Source organism: Amblyraja radiata, chromosome 28 (assembly GCF_010909765.2).
Source record: "Amblyraja radiata isolate CabotCenter1 chromosome 28, sAmbRad1.1.pri, whole genome shotgun sequence".
In the NCBI taxonomy this organism is placed as follows: domain Eukaryota; kingdom Metazoa; phylum Chordata; class Chondrichthyes; order Rajiformes; family Rajidae; genus Amblyraja; species Amblyraja radiata.
Window position 1 is genome coordinate 28,430,901 of NC_045983.1, and position 16,831 is coordinate 28,447,731.

The 16,831-nt window shown below is 44.6% G+C and overlaps 1 protein-coding gene across 3 annotated transcripts in view; it reads right to left on the minus strand.

The window, feature by feature from the left end:
* Positions 1 to 570: 570 nt before the first annotated feature.
* c28h11orf54 (chromosome 28 C11orf54 homolog) overlaps positions 571 to 16,831 on the minus strand; it is a 37,320-nt gene continuing 21,059 nt past the window's right edge. For all 3 annotated transcript variants that reach the window (XM_033046156.1, XM_033046157.1, XM_033046155.1), the window contains 7 exons: positions 16,382 to 16,480; positions 8,527 to 8,600; positions 7,869 to 7,970; positions 6,745 to 6,921; positions 5,714 to 5,863; positions 3,819 to 3,932; positions 571 to 1,806 (listed from right to left, as the gene is read on the minus strand). In XM_033046156.1, the coding sequence (XP_032902047.1) occupies positions 1,651 to 1,806; positions 3,819 to 3,932; positions 5,714 to 5,863; positions 6,745 to 6,921; positions 7,869 to 7,970; positions 8,527 to 8,600; positions 16,382 to 16,480 (872 nt within the window). In that variant the 3' untranslated portion in view covers positions 571 to 1,650. The remainder of the gene's footprint in view (positions 1,807 to 3,818; positions 3,933 to 5,713; positions 5,864 to 6,744; positions 6,922 to 7,868; positions 7,971 to 8,526; positions 8,601 to 16,381; positions 16,481 to 16,831) is intronic.

The following is a 16,831-nucleotide window of genomic DNA, read 5'->3' on the forward strand; positions in this document are numbered from 1 at the left end:
CTACACACTGGGGACAATTTACAATTCTACAGAAACCAATTAACCTGTAAACCTGTACGCCTTTGGAGTGTGGGAGGAAACCGGAGCAGTCGGGGAAAACCAAGGCGGTGGCAGGGAGAACGTCCAAACTCCGTGCAGACAGCACCCGTAATCTGGATCGAACCTGGGATCGTGGCGGTGACTGTATGGCAGCAACACCACCCCTGCTCCACCGTGCCACACTTTCTAATGTGCGACTTCTAATTTGAAAATTCCAACAAACCTCTAAATGTGAAATGGAAGATGAATTAGGTTTCTCCTATTTCATTAAGTAAAAAACATATTAACAACTAATCAATATTAAATTCGCCTATTAAGATCTCAGCAAATTATCTCATCTTGAACCATCAAATATTCAGATATTCCTTAACAATTACTTTTTAAATGGCTTGTAACAAAACTAACAAGTATTAAGCGTAAAGCATTAAACGTAACCACTGTGGTTTTTTAGCTACAAGTATTGATTCATGTAGGTTCTAAATAGATGGATTGTAACAATGAGCCATAAATAATAAAACATGTCTTCAAGTCTTCGCTTCAGCTGGAGCTGTTAACTTTATTCCAGACGGTTACAATTTTCTACACAATTCAGAACAGTCAATCACTTCAATCAATGGTCCCTTCTGATTCAAAAGCTTACATAACCTGCATTAACTATTAAAGTTGGACACAAAAAGCTGGAGTAACTCAGCGGGGCAGGCATCACCTCTGGAGAAAAGGAATAGGTGATGTTTCGGGTCGAGACCCTGCTTCAGACTGAGAGTCAGGGGAGAGGAAAACAGGAGATGTAGACTGCGATATCGAGATTTCGAACAAATGAAGGAAATATATTCAAAAAAAGTAATGATGATCTAGGAAAGGTAGAGCCCACAATGGTCTATTGTTGGCTGTGGGCTAGGTGATAACGAGTTATACAGACAGTGAAACTCGACAGGACGACAGTGAAACTAGTTCGACGACTAGTGTGGGGGAGGGACGGGGAGAGAGAGGCGATGCAAGGATTACTTGAAGTTAGAGAAATCAATATTCATACCGCTGGGTTGTAAGCTGCCCACGCGAAATATGCAGTCCTGATCTGCATGTACAGTTCCTTCCTATACATTAAGTATGAAAGTACTGTAGAAAAGCCACAATAACTACTTCAAATTTGGTTCATAGGCAGTGTAAACCCTGTAATCACTGATGCTTCACGCAAGATTCGCGCATTTAAAATCCACGCACCAGACAAGCCAAATGAACCATAAATGACATGATTATATTCTCACACTCAAGCTGACACAGTGAGGGAATTTAATAAACTCGTTTTTTTTTTTACATGCAACTGCAAACTTTATCATTAGACTGTGGAAATCCTGATAACATGGATGATTCGACATTCAATGCAATCTAGGAAATGAAAACCTTTTTAGTTTAGTGTAATTTACTGATATAGCGCGGAAACAGGCCTTTCGGCCCGCCAAGTCCGTGCCGACCAGCGGTCCCCGCACACTAACACTTACCTACACACACCAGGGACAATTTACAATTTTACCAAGTCAATTAGCCACCAAACCTGTACGTCTTTTGGAGATTTATAATTTTAAAACAATTGGTTGGAAATGTCACATGGGTTTAGGTTTTCTTCGGTCGGTCTATGCGGTAAAGGTATTCTGCCGGCAGAAAATAACCAAGGTACTCCACAATGTCCGGGGTGGTGTCATAGTGGTAGTGTCCACCCTCTCCATGATGGCTGAAACAATGGGTATGTTCAACACGAAGGTCAAATCCCTTGTGAGGGAATAAAAATCAGATTCCGTTAGTTAATGGGTTTCATCACTTAAGCAGATAGACACAAAATGCCGGAGTAACTCAGCGGGACAGGCAGCATCTCCGGATAGAAGGAATGGGTGACGATTCGGGGCGAGACCCTTTTTCTTCAGGCTGAGAGTCAGGGGAGAGGGTGACACAGAGATAAGGAAGAGTAAGGTGTGAAAACGGTGGGCGAAGGTCAAGGAAAATGTAGAATAGATCATTGTTAGCCAGGGGAAGCTGACAACGAAGCATACAGAGGTAAAATTTAATCAGGAAGACAGTCAGACTGGTCGGAAAACTAGGATGGGGGAGGGATAGAGAGAGAGGGAAAACAAGGGTTACTTGAAGTTGGGGAAGTTGATATTGATACCGCTGGGTTGTAAGCTGCCCACGCGAAATATGTTTAGGAGAGCAGTAAAAATAACATACTGTCGGTTCCAGTCAAGGTTATGGCTGCTCTTTGCTGTACTGGTATTGGAAAATGACAATGTCAACACCACACTACACACGGAGACACAGGTACTGTGATTTACTTTAGTTTAGTTTATTATTATTGTCAGGTGTACCAAGGTACAGTGAAAAGCTTTTGTTTGTGTGCTATTCGGTCATAAGTTGGGGTCAAGGAGAGAGCGTTCACGTCGCGGCCCTGTTTCCACCAATCTTTCCACCACCACGCACAAGAAGCACAAGAAGTGACAAGACAGACACCATTGTATGCGGATGCCGAGAAATGTGTTCAGCTCTGGCTGAACAACTTCTAATCTTGTGTGTGGACCCGAGAAGAAGTAAGAAGGTCATAAGTTCATAAGTGACAGGAGCAGAATTATGCCAATCGGCCCATCAATTCCACTCCGCCATTAATCATGTCTGATCTATCTCTCCCTCTTAACCCCACTCTCCTTCCTTTTCCCCATAACTCCAACACCATTATTAATCAAGAAATGGTCAAATGCAAAGACTAGATCTGAACACAATCAAGCTAGTATGCAGCACACACATGTAAAGGATAAAGGGGACAACATCTAGTGCAATGGTGGAGTAATCTTGAGCAAAACACAAAGTGCAGATGTAACTCAGCAGGTCAGGCAGCACCCGTGGCAGACATGGAGAGGCAACGTTTTGGTTCGGGACCCTTCTTCAGACTAATTATAGGGGGAGGAGGGGAGTGGGAGGGGAGAGAAGTCTCAATAAGAGCAGTAGTAGGGGAGAGAAAGAACCCCCCCCCCCCCAAAAAAATTACTTATCCATGTCCTTCACAGATGCTGCCTGACCCACTGAGTTACTCCAACATTTTGTTATTTGTTACACTACACATATTGACTTTCTTTAAAACAAGAACAAGAACGGTCATGTGGAAATCTAAAATCCATTTATAAAAGTTTATATCATGTTAATTCTTTGGTCAAGGTAATCACCAAAAATAACACAGACCCTCAATACCATGTCGTGAAAAATATTTAACTCAATTACAGAAATCAGATAATCAAGCATTAATTAGCTTTCCATTGCAAGTGTTTGAACATGTTGCCAGGACTAGAGGGTCTGAGCTATAGGGCGAGGTTGAGCAGGCTGGAACTATTCCTTGGAGGACGATGGGTGATCAGATCATACAGAGGTGTATACATTCAAGAGAGTAATAGGTCGGGTAGATGCACAGAGTCTCTTGCGCAGAGTAGAGGAATCAAGAACCAGAGGGCATAGGTTTAAGGTGAAGGGGAAACAATTTTTTTTTTACAGGAATCTGAGGGGTAACTTTTTCACACAAAGGGTGGTGGGTGTATGAAACAAGCTGCCAGAGGAGGTAGTTGAGGCTGGGACTATCCCACCATTTAAGAAACAGTTAGACAGGTACATGGATAGGACAGGTTTGGAGGGATATGGACCAAACGCAGGCAGGTGGGACAAGTGCAGCTGGACCGAAGGGCCTGTTTCCATGCTTTATAACTCTATGTAACATTTGTCATTGATAGACAGGCTTTATGACTTACCAGGTCCCGGGACACAAACACTGATTGGCAAATGAGGGGAGAATTCATGTCAAAGAATTTCAGCCAATTGTTTAAATCCTCGTCACTGTTCAGAGGACAGGATGAAAAATCGGGCTGAAAACAAACACACAAGAACTTTAAAACCAAATAAATATTAATTATGGCCACAGGCGGCACTGTGGCACAGCAGTAGAATTGCTACCTTACAGCGCCAGAGACCAGAGATCGATCATGACCATGGGTGCTGTCTGTAAGGAGTTTGTACGTTCAAGAGAGAGTTAGATTTAGATTTGGCTCTTATGGCTAACGGAAATTGATTTTGGATGATCAGCCATGATCATATTGAACGGTGGTGCTGACTCGAAGGGCCGAATGGCCTACTCCTGCACCTTTTCTCGATGTTTCTATGTTCTCCCCATGGCCACGTGGGCTTTCTCCGGGAGTTTCGGTTTCCTCCCACACTCCAAAGACATGCAGGTTTGCAGGTTCATTGCCTTGGTATAAATGTAAATTGTCCTTAGTATGTGTGGGATAGTGTTAGTGTGCGGGGATCTCTGGTCGGCACTCCAAAGACGTACAGGTTGTGTGGGAAGGCCCTGCAGATGCTGGTTTACACCGAAGATAGACACAAAGTGCTGGAGTAACTCTGCAGGACAGGCAGCATCTCTGGAGAGAAAGAATGGGTGACGTGTCGCATCAATACCGTTCTTCACACTGAGAGTCAGGGAACGAGGGAGACATTGAGAATTGGAAGGGTAAGGTGTGAAAACAACAGATGAAAGGGGAGACAAAAATGCTGGAGAAGCTCAGTGGGTGAGGCAACATCTATGGAGCGAAGGAAATAGGCAACGTTTCGGGTTGAAACCCTTCTTCAGTCTGAGTCTCAAATAGTCTGTCTACCCCTTATTCTTCAACTGTGACCCCCCAGTTCGGGACTCCCCCAACATGGGGAACATCTAGCCTGTCCAATCCTTTAAGAATTTTACATGTTTCTATAAGATCCGCTCTCATCCTTCGAAATTCCAGTGAATATAAGCCCAGAATGATGCCTGGATTAGGAGGGTATTAGCTCCAGGGAGAGGTTGGACAAACTTTGATTGTTTCAAATGGAATGTCGGAGGTTGCGGGAAGACATGATAGAAGTATAGAAAATTATGAGAGGCATAGAAAAGGTAGATTAAATACTAGATGGTGTAGCTTTAAGATGAAAGGGGCAACGTTTAAAGGAAATGTGTGTGGCAAGTTCTTTTATACCAAGGGTTCCCAACCTGGGGTAAATTTACCGCCAGGGGGTAAATTTCACCTACCCAGGGGGTAAATTTGTTGATTCTGGATTTATACATATTTTTTCTCATTGACTGACTGTGTTTGGTTCTGGTATACCGGTATCTGTTCATCATTAGTTGTTCATAAATAAGTGAAGTAACATTGTTGTGTGCTATTAAAGTTGCCAGGGGCAAACGGGGCAAACGGGGCAAAAAAGGTTGGGAACCCCAGTCTTATACAGAGGGAGGTGAATGGCTTGCACGCAACAAAAGCTTTTCGCTGTACACGTGACAATAAACTAAACTGAAACTGAAGGCCTGGGACGTGCTGTGGGGGTGGTGACTGAGGCAGGTATGTTAATGAATGAGTGAATGAATAAGTTTATTGGCCAAGTATTCACATACTAATAATTTGCCTTGGTGCTCCGCCCGCAAGTGGCATTTAAAGTACTTCATATAAATATGCAGGGTATGGAGGGATATGGGTAATGCGTGGGTAGACATTGAGGGTCTTGGAGTCATGTTCGACACAGGCATTGTAGGCCGAAGGGCCTGTTCTTTCGCTGTACTGTTCTAGGTTCTATCTCGATACATAATTTCAGTGGGGCAGACTAAATGTGTGGTACTCACCATAACATGAATCTTGGCTTTTCCTTTCTGGATCAGGAAAGTTCCTCCCACTCCCACAGGTTTGGCTCCAAAGTGCTTTCCAAGTGCTTCCCTCATGCAGGTCACAAAATTAGTCGGTCCTGTCCGTCTGCAGCTCCTTACCTCAACAACCTAATCAACGGAAATATTAGTCTGGTCTTTCCACAAGTCGAAAAAAAATCAAAGGTAGACACAAAATGGTGGAGTAACTCAGCGGGTGAGGCAGCATCTCTGGAGAGTAGGAATGGGCGACGTTTCAGGTCTCAACCCCGAAATGTCGCCCATTCCTTCTCTCCAGAGATGCTGCCTCACCTGCTGAGTTACTCCAGCATTTTGTGTCTGCCTTCGATTTAAACCAGCATCTGCAGTTCTTTCTTACACAAGTCAAAAATCAATTTGTTAAAGTCCCATTATAAACCCACTAAAATGTATTTTAAATACAAGCACTGCGATTGTGCTGTGTAACATTAGCCACAAACGCCGGCACGGTGGCGCAGTGGTAGAGGTTGCTGCCTTACAGTGCTTGCAGAGGCGGAGACCCGCGTTCGATCCTCGCTTCAGGTGCTGCCTGTACGGAGTTTGTGCGTTCTCCCCGTGACTGCGTTGGTCTCCACCAAGGTCTTCGGTTTCCTCCCACACTCCAGAGACGTACAGGTTTGTAGGTTAATGGGCTTGGTATAAGTGTAAATTGTCCCCAGTGTGTAGGGTTGTGGTTAATGTGCTGGGATCGCTGGTCGGTGTGGACTCGGTGGGCCGAAGGGCCTGTTTCCACGATGTATCTCTAAACTAAACTAACCTAACGGTACATCCTTTTATTCTGAGGCTATGACCCACGATACCTCGGGAAGGCTCAACAGTTAGTTCTGCCGTCCCAGAATCTGGGATAGTCCTGGCATTGTCAGTAGTGTCCGCAGGCCACAAGTGAATAAAAAGTAACATGTTTTAATATGTTAAAGATTCATCAACATGAAACATAAGCCATGTAAGGGTTATATTCAGTTAGATTCATTCACCTTTCCAGGCCTCCCCTCACTGATGTACAAGTTGGCCAGCAATGCAAAATCACAGCTATTATACTTTTCACCATATTTCTCCAGGACACATCCCCCAGTGACTGGGTCTATCTTGGCACTGTAGCTATGATTCACCTCCGGTTTGCCATCTCCTTTGGTAAAAACATTGGGCATAAGCTGGAGCAAAACACACAAAAAAAACATATACATATTAAAAACGTCTTTCATGTTACATCAGGAGAGTTACATTTTAGTGCAAGAAGGAACTGCAGATGCTGGTTTCACCGAAAGACACAAAAAGCTGGAGTAACTCAGCGGGTCAGGCAGCATCTCTGGAGAAAAGGAATCGGTGAGGTTTCGGATCGAGACTGAGTCCGATGAAGGGTCTTGAACCAAAACGTTACCTATTCCTTTTCTCCAGAGATGCTGCCTGACCCGCTGAATTACTCCAGCATTTTGTGTCTATCTTCATATTATATTTTAGTTTAGTTTTTAGTTTATAGATATCGCACAAAAACTGGCATTTCAGCCAATCATTCTTTTATCACCTTCTCATGTTTTCAGTTTAGTATAGAGATTAAGCACGGAAACATGCCCTTCGGCCCTCTGAGTCCATGCCAACCAGCGATCCCCGCACATTAACACTGTCCTACACACACTAGGGACAATTTACATTTATACCAAGCCAATTAACCTAGAAACCTGCACGTCTTTGGAGCGTGGGAGAAAACCAAAGATCGCGGGGAGAACGTATAAACTCCGTACAGACAGCACCCGTAGTCAGGATCGAACCCGGGTCTCTGATGCTGTAAGGCAATGACTACCGCTGCGCCACAGTGCCGCCCTATTCTGGGTAGCTGAGGTAGTCAGGCAAAAACCAATACCCACAGAAGTTAATATGGGTAATCGATAGTGTTCTGGTCTGTCTGGTACAGTTGCACACCATATAATGTAATGAAGTACCAAGCCACTGGAGCATTTAATCACATTGAAGACACAAAATACTTCGGGGGCCGAAGCAACCTGTTTACGTATTGTACTTTCTATTCACTGATCTCCGTGGCACATATTGATACTGCAAGCGGTTTCTAATCTGATTCGGGGACAGTGCTTGTGATCTGTACCTCAGCATTCACACCAACAGCTTTAAATGATGCAGCTCCTGCTCCAAGGATGAAGGCACTGGGCAACTCCACCTCCTCAGCAATATTATTGAGATTGTAGATCTGTAAGCAGAAACAAAAGTATATAAATATATCCTCACCTTGATCCGATTATAATAAATACACTTCAACACTGAATACAAACGTGTTGCTTTATTCCTCCATCAGTTACATCCCGCCAACTAGAGATGTCTTTTATAGTACATCAAATCGCTTTGTGGTAGAAAACAAAATGCTGGAGTAACTCAGTGGGTCAGGCAGCATCGCTGGAGAACAGGTATAGGAGACGTTTCGGGTCGAAGCCCTTCTTCAGCCTGAAGATGGATCCGGACCCGAAACGTTGCATATCTTTCATTCATTTGTTCTATGTACCTTCTATATCTCTCGTTTCCCTCTCCCCCGACTCTCAGTGCGAAGAAAGGGTCTCGACCCGAAACGTCACCTGTTCCATTTCTCCAGAGATGCTGCCTGGCCCGCTGAGTTACTCTGACATTTCGGGTAAGGTGTATTGCTTGGCAAGTGTGGTGAAGGTATTCCGTACAGTGGTTAGAATCAGTAGATTGGGTCACCAATTGCCGATGTCCTAGAGAAAGGTTAACTAAAATGAAATCATCCGAACCTTGTCGGTTTGTGGAAGGGGTACGAGGTGAGGAACCCCACCAACATCCGCAATTCGGGGATTCCCACATAGACCTGCAAAATAGAAACACACTCTAGCACGGTGGCTTAGCGGTAGAGTTGCTGCCTTACAGCGCCAGAGACCCGGGTTCGATCCTGACTACAGGTGCTGTCTGTACAGACTTTGTATGTTGTCCCTGTGACCTGCGTGGATTTTCTCCGAGATCTTCAGTTTCCTCCCACACTCCAAAGACGTACAGGTTTGCAAGTTAATAGGCTTGGTGTAAGTGTAAAAAGTGTCCTAGTTGTCCAAAGGATAGTGTTTGTGTGCGGGGATCGCTGGCCGGTGCGGACCCGGTGGCCCAAAAGGCCTACTGCTTCAGTTTCCTCCCACACTCCAAAGACGTACAGGTGTGTAGGTCAATTGGCTTGGCATAAGTGTAAATTGTCCCTAGTGTGTGTAGGATAGTGTTAATGTGCGGGGATCGCTGGTCGGTGCGGACTCGGTGGGCCAAAGGGCCTGTTTCAGAGCTGTATCTCTAAACTAAACTAAACTATTGGTTTACATCCAAAAATTCAACAGGTTAATCGTTCACGGTAACACATTGCTAATTCCAACGTTCAAGAACAGTTACAGAAATAATTTTAGTGCAGTGCAAAAGTTAATGTGTAAAAAAGATGTAAGAGATCAACTCAGGTCAGCATTGTCCATTAGTGACCTCAATGGAACCAGTACTGGGGATCTATTTAATGCATGAAACACAAAGTGGATTTCTTTCGCACTGCACTTGCAGCCCCACATTCATTAGATTTGGTACCAACACGTACCACTGTAAGTGCTAAGTGACCTTCTCCCCGAGTTGCATCCTCCACCATTATCCATTAATTCAATAAATCAATATCTCATCAGCTGCTCTACATTGGTGCCAACTCTTTCAGCCACTCTGCCTCATCCTCTGGAACAACCTCCTTTACATAACATCCTACTTATTTCTTTGCTCATTATCAAAGGCACATTTCTATCGCTTTTTCAATTACCCTTTGCTCAGCAAAGTACATTTCATTTTTCCAGCTTTTTAAAAAGGGAACACTTGAAGGGCGGCACGGTGGTGCAGCGGTAGAGCTGCTGCCTTACAGCGCCATAGACCCAGGTTCGATCCTGACTACGGGTGCTTGTCTGTATGGAGTTTGTACGTTCTCCCCGTGACCTGCGTGGGTTTTCTCCGAGATAGAAACATAGAAACATAGAAATTAGGTGCAGGAGTAGGCCATTCGGCCCTTCGAGCCTGCACCGCCATTCAATATGATCATGGCTGATCATCCAACTCAGTATCCCGTACCTGCCTTCTCTCCATACCCTCTGATCCCCTTAGCCACAAGGGCCACATCTAACTCCCTCTTAAATATAGCCAATGAACTGGCCTCGACTACCCTCTGTGGCAGGGAGTTCCAGAGATTCACCACTCTCTGTGTGAAAAAAGTTCTTCTCATCTCGGTTTTAAAGGATTTCCCCCTTATCCTTAAGCTGTGACCCCTTGTCCTGGACTTCCCCAACATCGGGAGCAATCTTCCTGCATCTAGCCTGTCCAACCCCTTAAGAATTTTGTACGTTTCTATAAGATCCCCTCTCAATCTCCTAAATTCTAGAGAGTATAAACCAAGTCTATCCAGTCTTTCTTCATAAGACAGTCCTGACATCCCAGGAATCAGTCTGGTGAACCTTCTCTGCACTCCCTCTATGGCAATAATGTCCTTCCTCAGATTTGGAGACCAAAACTGTACGCAATACTCCAGGTGTGGTCTCACCAAGACCCTGTACAACTGCAGTAGAACCTCCCTGCTCCTATACTCAAATCCTTTTGCTATGAAAGCTAACATACCATTCGCTTTCTTCACTGCCTGCTGCACCTGCATGCCCACTTTCAATGACTGGTGTACCATGACACCCAGGTCTCGCTGCATCTCCCCTTTTCCTAGTCGGCCACCATTTAGATAATAGTCTGCTTTCCTGTTTTTGCCACCAAAATGGATAACCTCACATTTATCCACATTATACTGCATCTGCCAAACATTTGCCCACTCACCCAGCCTATCCAAGTCACCTTGCAGTCTCCTAGCATCCTCCTCACAGCTAACACTGCCCCCCAGCTTCGTGTCATCCGCAAACTTGGAGATATTGCCTTCAATTCCCTCATCCAGATCATTAATATATATTGTAAATAGCTGGGGTCCCAGCACTGAGCCTTGCGGTACCCCACTAGTCACTGCCTGCCATTGTGAAAAGGACCCGTTTACTCCTACTCTTTGCTTCCTGTTTGCCAGCCAGTTCTCTATCCACATCAATACTGAACCCCCAATGCCGTGTGCTTTAAGTTTGTAAACTAATCTCTTATGTGGGACCTTGTCGAAAGCCTTCTGGAAGTCCAGATACACCACATCCACTGGTTCTCCCCTATCCACGCTACTAGTTACATCCTCGAAAAATTCTATAAGATTCGTCAGACATGATTTACCTTTTGTAAATCCATGCTGACTTTGTCCAATGATTTCACCACTTTCCAAATGTGCTGCTATCCCATCTTTAATAACTGACTCTAGCAGTTTCCCCACTACCGATGTTAGACTAACTGGTCTGTAATTCCCCGTTTTCTCTCTCCCTCCCTTCTTAAAAAGTGGGGTTACGTTTGCTACCCACCAATCCTCAGGAACTACTCCAGAATCTAAAGAGTTTTGAAAGATTATTACTAATGCATCCACTATTTCTGGAGCTACTTCCTTAAGTACTCTGGGATGCAGCCTATCTGGCCCTGGGGATTTATCGGCCTTTAATCCATTTAATTTACCCAACACCACTTCCCGGCTAACCCGGATTTCACTCAATTCCTCCAACTCCTTTGACCCGCGGTCCCCTGCTATTTCCGGCAGATTATTTATGTCTTCCTTAGTGAAGACGGAACCAAAGTAGTTATTCAATTGGTCCGCCATATCCTTGTTCCCCATGATCAACTCACCCGTTTCTGACTGCAAGGGACCTACATTTGTTTTAACTAATCTCTTTCTTTTCACATATCTATAAAAACTTTTGCAGTCAGTTTTTATGTTCCCTGCCAGTTTTCTTTCATAATCTATTTTTCCTTTCCTAATTAAGCCCTTTGTCCTCCTCTGCTGGTCTCTGAATTTCTCCCAGTCCTCCGGTATGCTGCTTTTTCTGGCTAATTTGTACGCATCATCCTTCGCTTTGATACTATCCCTGATTTCCCTTGTTATCCACGGATGTACTACCTTCCCTGATTTATTCTTTTGCCAAACTGGGATGAACAATTTTTGTAGTTCATCCATGCAGTCTTTAAATGTCTTCCATTGCATATCCACCGTCAACCCTTTTAGAATTAATTGCCAGTCAATCTTGGCCAATTCACGTCTCATACCCTCAAAGTTACCTTTCTTTAAGTTCAGAACCATTGTTTCTGAATTAACAATGTCACTCTCCATCCTAATGAAGAACTCAACCATATTATGGTCACTCTTGCCCAAGGGGGCACGTACAACAAGACTGTTAACTAACCCTTCCTCATTACTCAATACCCAGTCTAAAATAGCCTGCTCTCTCGTTGGTTCCTCTACATGTTGATTTAGATAACTATCCCGCATACATTCCAAAAAATCCTCTTCCTCAGCACCCCTGCCAATTTGATTCACCCAATCTATATGTAGATTGAAGTCACCCATTATAACGGTTTTGCCTTTGTCGCACGCATTTCTAATTTCCTGTTTGATACCATCTCCAACTTCACTACTACTGTTAGGTGGCCTGTACACAACACCCACCAGCGTTTTCTGCCCCTTAGTGTTTCGCAGCTCTACCCATACCGATTCCACATCCTGCAAACTAATGTCCTTCCTTTCCATTGCGTTAATCTCCTCTCTAATCAGCAACGCTACCCCACCTCCTTTTCCTTTCTCTCTATCCCTCCTGAATATTGAATATCCCTGGATGTTCAGCTCCCAGCCTTGGTCACCCTGGAGCCATGTCTCCGTGATCCCAACTATATCATAGTCATTAATAGCTATCTGCACATTCAACTCATCCACCTTATTACGAATGCTCCTTGCATTGAGACACAAAGCCTTCAGGCTTGTTTTTACAACACTCTTACCCCTTATACAATTTTGTTGAAAAGTGGCCTTTTTTGATTTTTGCCCTGGATTTTCCGGCCTGCCACTTTTACTTTTCACCTTGCTACCTATTGCTTCTACCCTCATTTTACACCCCTCTGTCTCTACGCTCACACATTTAAGAAACCCTTTCCCTTTAACTCCCTCCTCCACTAGCCCATTCGACACCCCACCCCCCTTATTCAGTTTAAAACCACCCGTGTAGCAGTGGCAAACCTGCCTGCCAGAATGCTGGTCCCACACCTGTTAAGATGCAATCCGTCCCTTTTGTACAGTTCCCCCTTACCCCAAAACAGATCCCAGTGATCTAAGAATCTAAATCCCTGCCCCGTGCACCAGTTCCTCAGCCACACGTTCAGGTCCCGTATCTCCCTGTTCCTGCTCTCGCCAGCACGAGGAACTGGAAGCAAACCGGAGATAACAACCCTGGAGGTCCTGCTTTTCAGCATTTTTCCGAGCTCTCTAAAGTCACGCTGCAGAATATTCATCCCCTTCTTTCCGACATCGTTTGTGCCGACATGCACTACCACTTCCGGATGTTCACCTTCGCCCTTGAGGATTTTCTGCACTCTGTCCGTGACATCCTGGATCCTGGCACCAGGAAGGCAGCACACCATCCTCGCATCCCGTCTGTTGCCGCAGAAACCCCTGTCCGTACCTCTCACAATGGAGTCTCCTACTACAATGGCGTTGCCTGCCTTAGGCCTTTTTGGTTTTGGCTCAACAGCCCTATTCGCATCACAAGCCAGTCCGCCGCCCAGTGTAAACACCTCTTCTGTCCCGACAGCTTCTAAGTGGGTGAACCTGTTCACAAGAGGTACAACACCCGGGGATGTTGGCATTCCATGCTTCCCTCCCGTTCTCACTGTCTCCCACCTTCTCTCTTCCAGTACCTTAGGTGTAACAATCGTACTGTAAGACTTGTCGAGGAACGACTCCGTTTCTCGGACGAACCGGAGGTCATCCACTTGCTTCTTCGGTTTCCTCCCACACTCCAAAGACGTACAGGTTTGTAGGTTAATTGGCTGGGTGTAAGTGTAAAAAACGTCCTAGTTGTCCCAAGGATAGTGTTAGTGTGCGGAGATTGCTGGTAGGTGCGGACCCGGTGGGCCAAAAGGCCTATTTCAACGCTGTATCTCTAAACTAAACCAAGTAATTCCCAATTCGATTCATCCTCATATTCACACTTCTTCCAGAATTTTTTGTTACTTACTAAAGTCTTTAGCGTTCTCTTTCCCCTAATTACATCTCCAATTTTCCATTTAATGCCTCCCACGCTCTGTCTTCTCTCCTTCCCGTGTCTCCCTCCGTGTCTGTCTATTGAATTGAATTGAATTCCCGTGTCTCCCTCCGTGTCTGTCTATACAACTTCAAACTTATTTTAATCCCCATCTTTTCTCGGTTCCAATGAATTGCTGGACTGAAATGGTAACTTCTTCTTTTCATATTGAATGAATGAATTAATAAATGAATGAATACTTTGTTGTCGCATGTGGCAAGTCACGGTGAAATTCTTTTCTTGCAAATTCTTTGCAAGGTAGGCAAATAGTCACCCATAAAGGGCACTTACAAAGTTACAAAGTTCCCCCCGCGCCAGGTCCTCCATTGTCCATTGTACTATATAGGGTGTTATTGTACATAAAATATTGCCTTTTTTATTTAATTATAAGTTCATAAGTGATAGGAGCAGAATTAGACCATTAAGTCTACTCCGCCATTCAATCGTGGCTGATCTATCTCTCCCTCCCAACCCCATTCTCCGCGTAACCCCCGACACCCTTACTAATCAACAATCTATCTAGCTCTGCCTTAAAAATTGATTCTGCCATTGACCCCTGACACCCATACTAATCAAGAATCTTTCAATCTCCAGTTCTCCACCATAAAAATATCCATTGACGGCCTCCACAGCCATCTGTGGCAATGAATTCCAAAGATTCACCACCCTCTGGCCACAGAAATTCCTCCTCATCTTATTAAAATCTGTTTACTCACACGGGTGGCAATGATTAACCAACAACTGTTCAACATATCCAAGAGCATGTGATGCGTGTATTGATGCATGTGACGCATGTATTGATGCATGTATTGCAGCAACAATGCATCATTTTGAGAAACATGGTTAGCAGAATTATGTTTTAAATCTGTACATCAGGTACAAAAGAACACAACAAATTGTGAAAAAGGGGCAATTTGGTGGTGCAGCAGTGGAGTTGCTGCCTTACAGTGCCTACAGCGCCAGAGGCCCAGGTTCGATCCTGGCTAAGGGTGCTTGTCTGTAGGGGGTTTGTACGTTCTCCCCGTGACTGCATTGGGTTTCTCCGTGATCTTTGGTTTCCTCCCACACTACAAAGACGTACCGGTTTGTAGGTTAATTGGCTTGGTATCATTGTAAAAATTGTCCCGAGTGTGTGTAGGACGGTGTTAATGCGCGGGGATCGCTGGTCGGTGCAGACTCGGTGTAAACTAAATTAAGCAGAGCAGAATTTAAACGACATCACCAAATAACATAACCTTAGAATGTTAGATAACAGATGATACCGACAGATTTCAGAATTTGGATAGGTGAGGTTTCGGATCGGGACCCTTCTTCGGACCAAAGTTGTCTCATCAACTGTAGGACTCATCAGTAATTTGTTCATAAGGTCATAAGTGATAGTAGCAGAATTAGGCCATTCACCCATCAGGTCCACTCCGCCATTCAATCATGGCTGATCTTTCTCTTCCTCCTAACCCCATTCTCTTGCCTTCTCCCCATAACCCTGACACCCGTACTAATCAAGAATCTGTCTATCTCTGCCTTAAAAAGGTCTCCACAGCCTTCGGTGGCAAAGAATTCCACAGATTTGAGTAAAGAAAGTCCTTATCTCCATCCTAAAGAAACGTCCTTTAATTCTGAGGCTAAGACCGCAGGTTCTAGACTCTCCCACTGTTGGAAACTTCCTCTCCACATCCACTCTATCCAAGCCTTTTACTATCGGGTAAGTTTTCTGCAGAGAGTCAGTAACTATTCTGCAGAGAGTCATCAATGCTGCCCAGAAGGGAGACAACAATGCTGGAGAAACTCAGCGGGTGAGGCAGCATCTATGGAGCGAAGGAAATAGGCGACGTTTCAGGTCGAGACCCTTCTACAGCCCAGAAGATCACCAACACACACCTGCCTGCCCTGGAAGAGATATACAGCTCTCGTTGCCTGCGGAATGCATCACGCATACTAAAGGACTCATCTCATGTATTTACAGTGACAATAAAGTGTATTATTATTATTAAAACCCTGTCCCACAGTGCAAGTTCATTCCAAGAGCTCTCCCGAGTTTAAAAAAAATCAAACTCATGGTAAGCACGGAGAATGAACATAGCGGGTACGTCGGAGCTCGGGGACGTCTCTTAGCGCTAACGGAAGGTACTCGGGAAGACTTGCTAACGGCCGGTAAGCACGGGAAGACTCGTGAAGATTTTTCAACATGATGAAAAATGTCCACGAGAGCCCCGAGTACCGACGAGTGGCCATTACCGTAAATCTCTGAGTTCGAATCAGGGTAAACTCGGGAGAACTCTTGGAATGAACTCGTACCGTGGGACAGGGCTTTTTATTAAGTTTCAATTACTGAATCTGCATCCTGCAGTTAAAAGTTCAGGATTTTATTTTTTAAACATTATCGACAGGAACAGTACTTAACCTGCTGCAGCAAATGTGTAGGGTGCCTGTGTAAGATCGGGACAGTCCACCACCGACACCTGAACCTCAGCAAAGTTACTCTTCAACCCATCCCGTAACACTGAAAGACAAACAGAAGTTGGTGAAAAAGGCACATTTTACCTCAAACAACTTTCCCAGTTCAGTTCAGTTCACTGCATTTGCATTTGCATCCTTCAAACTTAGTTTAGTTTAGTTTAGTTCATCGTCACATGTACCAAGTTACAATGAAATTATTTTGGTTACATGCTATCTAGTCAGCAGAGAGACTACACATGATTGCAGTCGAGTTGTCCACAGTGCACAGATACAGGATAAAGGGAATAATGTATGGTGCAAGATAAAGTCCAGTAAAGTCCGATTAAAGTTGGTCCGAGGGTCTCCAATGAGGTAGGTGGGAGGTCCGGTCCGCTCTCGAGTTGGTGGTAGGGTG